The sequence below is a fragment of the Elephantulus edwardii genome, unplaced genomic scaffold (genome assembly GCF_000299155.1).
Source record: "Elephantulus edwardii isolate Elephantulus edwardi_28Jun2011 unplaced genomic scaffold, EleEdw1.0 scaffold00129, whole genome shotgun sequence".
NCBI classification, from domain to species: domain Eukaryota; kingdom Metazoa; phylum Chordata; class Mammalia; order Macroscelidea; family Macroscelididae; genus Elephantulus; species Elephantulus edwardii.
The window spans coordinates 7,104,619-7,112,040 of NW_006399879.1; the positions used below are offsets into that span (position 1 = coordinate 7,104,619).

General features: G+C 58.6%; 1 protein-coding gene across 1 annotated transcript in view; it reads right to left on the reverse strand.

Annotated features, from left to right (window-relative positions):
* Nucleotides 1-4,873: 4,873 nt before the first annotated feature.
* The window catches only part of CPZ (carboxypeptidase Z), a 17,994-nt gene continuing 15,445 nt past the window's right edge, over nucleotides 4,874-7,422 (reverse strand). The window contains exons 8-9 of the mRNA XM_006893621.1: nucleotides 6,099-6,198; nucleotides 4,874-5,220 (exon numbers count right to left, since the gene is read on the reverse strand). Of these exons, the coding sequence (XP_006893683.1) occupies nucleotides 4,874-5,220; nucleotides 6,099-6,198 (447 nt within the window). The remainder of the gene's footprint in view (nucleotides 5,221-6,098; nucleotides 6,199-7,422) is intronic.

Here is a 7,422-nt window from a genome sequence, read left to right on the forward strand (position 1 = left end):
GCCGGTGAGAACTCTCAGCACTGCTCCTCAGAATGACCAGGCAGGCAGCCTCTGGAAAGATTTTGTCTGCAAATCCTCACGAGACTCTTCTGCTCTGCCCTGCAGGGTGGCGTCCAGCTCGGGCCGGATAAACAGTGAACCACCTGCCCACTGACTGGAAGACTGGAGACTGAAATCCACCCAGAGGTGGACTCTGCTGGTTCCAAAGCAGGAAAGGTGCCCATCAGGGCTGTGTCCTCTCTCCACTCCTCTGCAATCTGTACGCTGAGGAAATCGCTGGAGAAGCCAGACTCTGTGAAGGATCAGAAGAGACCCCAACTACCTGCATTACGTAGACAACACAACACTGACTGCTGAAAGTGCAGACGACCTGAGGAGGCTCAAAGACTGCGGACTTCAGCGTGGGTTTCATCCCCCCTGGACGACAGGAGGACGCTCTGGAGGCGTGGTGCAGGGCCGGTTCACGGACAATGCAAAGGCCTCCGTGGTGGCTCAAAGTCACCAAGAGAGAAATACAGCCCATCTCCTCCCAGGTCCTGCTGGGGAAGTGAGGCCACTGTCCTGAGGGGGTGGGATACGTGATGGGGGATGGGAGAGCAGCCCCCCTGCATCACTGACCGCCCAGGGTCATCACCACCACAGAGTCACCTGCAGGTGAGTGGGCCCTGGCAGATGGCTAGCTGTCCACTGCAGGCCATATCACCTGTGGGTCACACCAGTCCAGGACTGAGTGTGCCCCTGTCCACCGCAGGCCATGTCACCTGTGGGCCACACCAGACCAGGACTGAGTGTGCCCCTGTCCACCGCAGGCCATATCACCTGTGGGTTGCACCAGCCCAGGACTGAGTGTGTCCCTGTCCACCACAGGCCATGTCACCTGTGGGCTGCACCAGCCCAGAAGTGAGTGTGCCCTGTGACGTGGCACCTTGCTCCCTGGGCTCCAAGGCTGGGCCTCAGGGCACACCCTGGGCAGTGACTCAGCTCAGTGGGTGGCCACCACGCCCCATGCCTTGAGGGGCGTGTCCACCCCACATCACTCGCTGGGCAGCAGCCACCGCTCCTGCCTCTCCTCAGAGCTGCATCTACTGCTCAAGTACCGTTTACATTTTCAAGATGTGAAAACCGGGGTGGAGCAGGCCAGCCACTTGGTCCTGCCCGTGGAAGGACAGTGATGGCTCCCGGCAGTCCTCGGGGTGGGGTCAGAGCCGGCTGTGGAGAAGGTCACGCTGCTGGCTGGAGTCCGGGGTCCCCGCTGCTCCGGGGGAAGGTCTTCCAGGGCCCTGGGCCTGGTGGACAGTCCCCAGCTTCTGGTGGCGTCACCTGATGGCCAATTTAGGAAGATACCCCAGCTCGTTCAGAGAGATGCAGGCTGGCCGAACCCGATTCGGTCTCTCTTTATTGAATTGGGCAACGCTGGATTTATGGTACTTAACGTTCTGATGACAAAAAAAAAAAAAGTTATCTGTTGGGTCCAAATAAAGATGAATGGAGCTCGGGGCAAACGCAAAAGGCCGTCGGGGTGCTCACCCTGCCCGCACGTCCTTATCGCCGCCGTGATGCGCCGTCTGCGGAGTTCAGATATAAAAAACCCTTTTGAATTTTTCCTAAGTAAATTGTATATAAATTTAATCTCAGCTAAAAGGTAAAGACAGCCTAGAGCCGAAGGGAGGCCTGAGGCCGCAGTCTCTGTCCCACCAGACGCGAGCGGAGGGAAATGGGGCTGTCTTGGCTAATCCATCACCTTGGAGTAATTGATCGTATATTATTATTGATGAAAGCCTATAATATGCCCGTTAGAAGAGAGTGGGTTCTCAGAAGATTAGATTTGTGTACGAAAATGGAAGGGGAAAAAATGACTCTCATAAAATAATTTGAGAGTGGTTTATGGTTTAATGCAGTTGGATGAAGGGATGGGCCCCAAATTGGCTCTCTCGCCGTCCTGCGTATTGTCCACTTGGGGAGAATGGGTCTGGACATGCAGCAGGGTGGACAGTGGGGAGCCCGCAGGGCAGCCTGGGGGCGGGAGGTTGGCAGGAGGATGAGAGGCTGGTGGGCAGCACTTGGTGGCCAGGTCAAGGACAGCATGGACCCACTGAAGGGGAGTTCTCACCAAGAGCCATGTGGCGGGTGGTCTCCTGGTGCCTGAACGCTGCTACACCTTAGAGAGAGGGGCTAGGGATGTGCGTCACCACGACCATGCAGGGCTGTTTACAAACCCACAGTCCAAGATTCTAGAAGGTGCCATGTTGGAGTGTGAGTGGAAGATTCTAGAGGGCATCACAGTGCAGTGCGGGGCAGAAGATTCTGGAATGTACCACATTAGGGTGTGGAGACCAGGAACTTTCTTCTGGTTATAGTTTCTGTTGTGTGCACTGAGGCGTTACCTTTCAATGCTTTGAAGTCAGCGTTCACGTGGTTCCTCCTTTCCACTCCTGGAAGGTGGCTAAGGCGCTCCGTGTCCTCTCAGATCATCTCTCCTCTTCCAGCGAACCCCCACCCCCATTTTCGGTCTTTACCCCCTAGACTGCATCTCCCAACTTCCCCTGGAGCAGGTGTGACCACGTGGTGAAGTTCTGACCAATGGGATAACAGTGGAAATTACAGGTGATCCCGGGAGCCTGTCTCCCCACCTCCTTCTGCTGGAATGCAGGTTCCTGAAGGGTGTTTGGGACCATGTGTACCTGGGGCCCAGGAGCAAACACACACACACACACAGCCCACCATTAAGGACCCACCTCCACGTTTCACCCACTCAGCTGTTGTCACCCTGTCCTGTTACAAAGCATTGATGACATGTGTACCTCCTGTCCAAGAAGTCCAATGGTGTGTGGAGAGAGGCCCACGCCTCATTAACTATCCCTTTTGCTAGAATACGGCAGAGAGAAATCCCTGCTGTCATAAACATTAGCATGTTCAGCTACAAACTCGAAGTTTAGGGGTTCAAGCCCACTCAGGAGCTCTCCAGAAAGGCCTGGCTGTGTGATCCTGAGTGACCAGATGGTGAAAACCCCAAGGGAGCCCACAGGCCAGGACCAGGGGGACAGCGGGCCGCCTGTGAGTCTCCGCCTCTTCCCTTCACATCCGCTCTGTGGTGAGCACTTTGTAAACGCTCAGAGGGTCTTTGAAAACACACCTGGTCTGCTCTCGACGCAGGAGACGCTGTGCACGCCCATTACTCAGCGCTTGTCGCCTGTGGGACCCCCACCCCTCAGTTATCACAGGGTCCTCTGCTGGGACTCTGGGAAGGGCTGCCCACAAGGACTGCACCGTGTCCAGCCATCTGTGTGCTTTCATGTGACGTGGTTGAACCGCATTAGCGGGTAAATTGTAGGGGGACAAGGCAGGTTTACGAGTCATCTTGCTCATAAATCTTTCCCTGTTCAGAGCCTCTTCACTTAGGGCCTTGGCCCTGAACCCCACTCCTCCCACTAACAGCAGACTTTGGACGCCAGAGGTGACCCTGACCCAGGATCCCTTTCACCATCCACTGTTTTCAGACATTGCTGTCATGTTGCTATTGTTTTGTGTTGTCCCTTTTAAAATCATATTGTGAAGACCTGCAGAGCATCTGGTTCCCGTGGGAGAATTTGTGGATGCGCCACGGGCACTCCTCACAACACGCCCACACCCGCGTGGCCTCCGCCCCTCACGACACGCCCACACCCACGTGGGTTCCCCTCCTCATGACAAGTCCGCACCCACGTGGCCTCCGCCCCTCACGACAGGACCACACCTGCGTGGCCTCCACCCCTCACAACACGACCACACCCGCGTGGCTTCCCCTCTTCACAACACGTCCACACCCGTGTGGCTTCTCCTCCTCCTTCTGTTTGTTCTGTTTGCAGCAATCCAGCTTCCCTGACCCTTTGCCTTGGAGTCGGCGGTGCTCCTGATTCAGGTCATGGTCTTCTCCATCACCTGTTGTGCTGGACGGTGACTAAGGATGACAGAAGAAGAACTGATACCTTTGAGCTATGGTTCTGGAGCAGAGCGCGAGCATCCCGCGGACGGCCAAGAGAACGAATAGGTACGTCTTGGGAAAAGTGCAGCCAGTGTCCCCTGGAGGCAAGGCTGGTGAAGCTTCATCTTTCATACCTTGGACATGCTGCCGAGAGGCTATTTCTTGGAAAGGGACATCATACTTGGAAAGGTAGAGGGTCAGTAAAAAAGACAGACCCTCGGTGGGATGGGCTGAGGCCATGACTGCAGCCACAGGCTCCAGCGTATCAGAGACGATGGGGAGGCAGCGGGCAGGCCGGGCGCAGCTCGGTGCTTCACAGGGTCGCCACTTGACTCGAGGGCCCCGGTGGCTCATGTTCGCCGACTAACCGGGAATCGGTGGGCAGTGTCCTCCCCCGACGATTTACCAGCTGCGGGGGCCGGGAGTCGGCATCGACGCCAAGTTTCTTACCTCCAGTGCTTGTTTTCACTCTGTGGCTGATGCTTGGGTGAGGAGGCCAAGCAGCCCTGTTCTTACGAGAGGAAGTTCTCCGCTCACGGCGCCAACCTGCCGTCTCAGCCAGCCCAGGAGGCGTAACCCCACAGCCTCTCCGCACCCCACAGCCTTCACTGCCCACGTGCCCGTCACCTTTGCCCTCCCCTCGGGGTCTGACTCAGGCACATTACCCACTCAAACCTCGGTGTGCCCATCTGTGAAATGGATGCACCACGTGCATGCCCACCCTCTGGGTCCGAATCCTGGCGGCCCCAGGAAAGCCGCTGTGGACACGCAGGGTGAACAAACACTTTAATAAAAACTCAGTGACTGTATGACTGTGTGGCGTCTGGGCGGCCAGTGGGAGAGGCAGCGGTCCTGACCAGCGGCCCTGACCAGCGGTGGCTGGGGCTCCTGGCAGGCAGGTGGGGGGTCCCCTCAGTACTTGAGTAGCCAGCGAGGCTTGTGGGGACTCAGCGAGCTGAGGTAAGCCCACCACCAGGGCTTGGCACCACGGCCAGAGGGCTGCCTCCGCACCTCCAGGAGCTCGCCCTGCTGGCCACTGTCCTCCAGTGGGTCGCGGGGGCCCGGTCCACCTCTCTGTGGCCCAGGCAGGAACTTCTTGGGCCCTGTTCCCAAGGGCTGGAGGATGAAGTCCACCCTGCCGGCCCTCCTCATGCGGGCGGGGATGGTGACCCTCTTGATGACCTTGGAGTAGCCAGGGGCTTGAGCGATGACGATGTGGGACCCCGGGGGCAGCAGTCTCCAGTAGTCACCATCGGGGGCTGGGACAGAGGTGGAAAGCGGTCAGCCTGGCCGGGCCCGGCCTTGGCCATTAGGGTCAGTGAGGGTCACTCCAAGGCCAGACAGACCCCAAGCTGCACTGGGCTTGCTCTGCCTGCAATGCTCTCCTCACCTCATCCCTCCTCAGCCAAACTCCTATTCATCCTGCAAAACCCTGCTTACATGCCACTTCCTCTCCAAAGCCCTCTGACCATTCCCATAGCCCCAGCCCAGCTCACATGGGGCTAGTAGACCCTCCTCACCCCAGGCTGCCTCTACTGAGAGCCAGTCACATTAGGTGAGGGGTCCCCAGGCTCCCAGAGCCCAGGCTGAGAACATGCAGTTAGAAACAGAGGCACCTTCGCCTGCAGGCAGGTACCCGAGGGCAGATCCCACAACAGCCACTGCCCTCCCTCTGAACACGACCAGCCTGGGGCTGGGCCCCTCCCACTTGGTCTTGTCTCCCACACAGCCCCCATCCCAGGCCCTGTATCTGGGGTCTCCACTCATCTGGGGCCCCTCTTATGAGTCACTGTTCACTATGATCGCTCCACATTTAAGGTGTCACCACATTTCAGATGTTACCAACACCTGGGTTCCCTCCAACCTGGACCTCTGCCCCACAGGCCTCTTCTCATCCGAGGCTCCTCCCACTGGGGGCTCTTCCCACCCGGTACCCTCTCCTTCCTGGGAGCCCCTCCTACCTGACTTCCCTCACTCCCCTTCGCGCCCCCACAGATCAAGGGTGATGGCTGGAGCTACCTGAAAGCCCACAGCAGGCCCTGAGCTCCGTGGGCAGGGATGAGTTGCCCGCAGCACCCCTCTCTGAGACCCAGGGTGGGTCAGTGAAAGCGCCCCGGGAGAGCAGGGAGCCTCCTACCTGTGGTGACGTCATGACGGATCCCCTTGACGACGATCCGGGCGTTCTTGACCGGCTTCCCGAATTTGTCCATCACCACCCCCTTGATGCCTCGGTGCGCCTGGGGGACAGGTGGAGAGCTGGTGTGGTGGGGCCCACCCTGTCCCCACCGTCCTCAGCCTGTGTCTCTGGGACCACCCCGAGGAGAGGCTGGGACATGGCTCCCCGCCGAGGATCTGGGTGTCGCCCCCTGTGAACCAGTCTCAGCTCTAGAACATTCCAGGTGCAGGTTGACCCCACACTTCTACCTGAGGGGGGGGTCCTCTGACTGTATGGGAGGTGAGAATGTTGTCATAGGCCACCCCCACCTCCAGGACATCATAGTCCCCACCGCATGTCAGCGTGCACTGGACACCGTGTCCCTCATCCTGTGAATGTCACACACACCACCGGTCCACAGCCCCACAGCAGACTCCAGCCCAGGCCTGGCTGGGATCACTGCAGGCCAGGCCTCAATTGGCTGCGACAGATTGGCCCTTATCAAGAGGCATCGTGGCCGCCCCAGGCCTGTCCATCCTGCCGGCCGCCTGCACGCTGCCCAGCCTCTGGCCAGTAGATGTTTAAACCCAAGATGTCACGTGCAAAGTCCCAGAGCAGGCGAGCTCTGCAAAAGCCCCAGACAGCCGTAAAGCGAAGCTGGCCTGCACTCGGGCCAGGAGCCTGGTGGGCCCTCCCCAGGCAGTGAATGCATGGCCGTAAGCAGAACGAGATGGCCCTGTTAATGTCCAGTTACGTCTGGGTCTTGGTGATCCTGCTGCGGCTCTAAGACAGCTGTGGGGGTCCTACCTGCTGGAAGGGCCTGTCTTTCTAGAAAGGAAGGAGCTTGAAACTCGGGGACAGCAGGACTGGGGCACTCTGGCTCCACAGTCACTGGGTGGTGTTAGACAGCCTTCTTCTCTCTCACCCTCCACCCCCATCTGACGCTCCTCCTCTGGCCCGTCTCCTCCTCCCTGACCCTCTGTCTCTTTTTCTGATCTCCTCCTCTCCGACCCTCCATCTCCTCTTCTCTGATGCCCTGACATTTTCTATGACTCTCTACCCCCTCCCCTGGGTCTTCCTCTCTGACCCTCTGTCTTCTCCTCTCTGATCCTCCATCCCCTTCTCTCTAACCTCAGCCCAGCTCTGCACTCCTGGTCACTAGTTCACCACGTGGGTCACGAGGAGAAAGGCCCAGACTGTGGAATGGAGCCAATATGGAGGGACACGGTGTGTCCCTGGCCCCCCGCCCCGCTCACCATGTCCACAGTCAGGAGGAGCTGAGTGGACAGGGCAGTGTGTGCCCCCC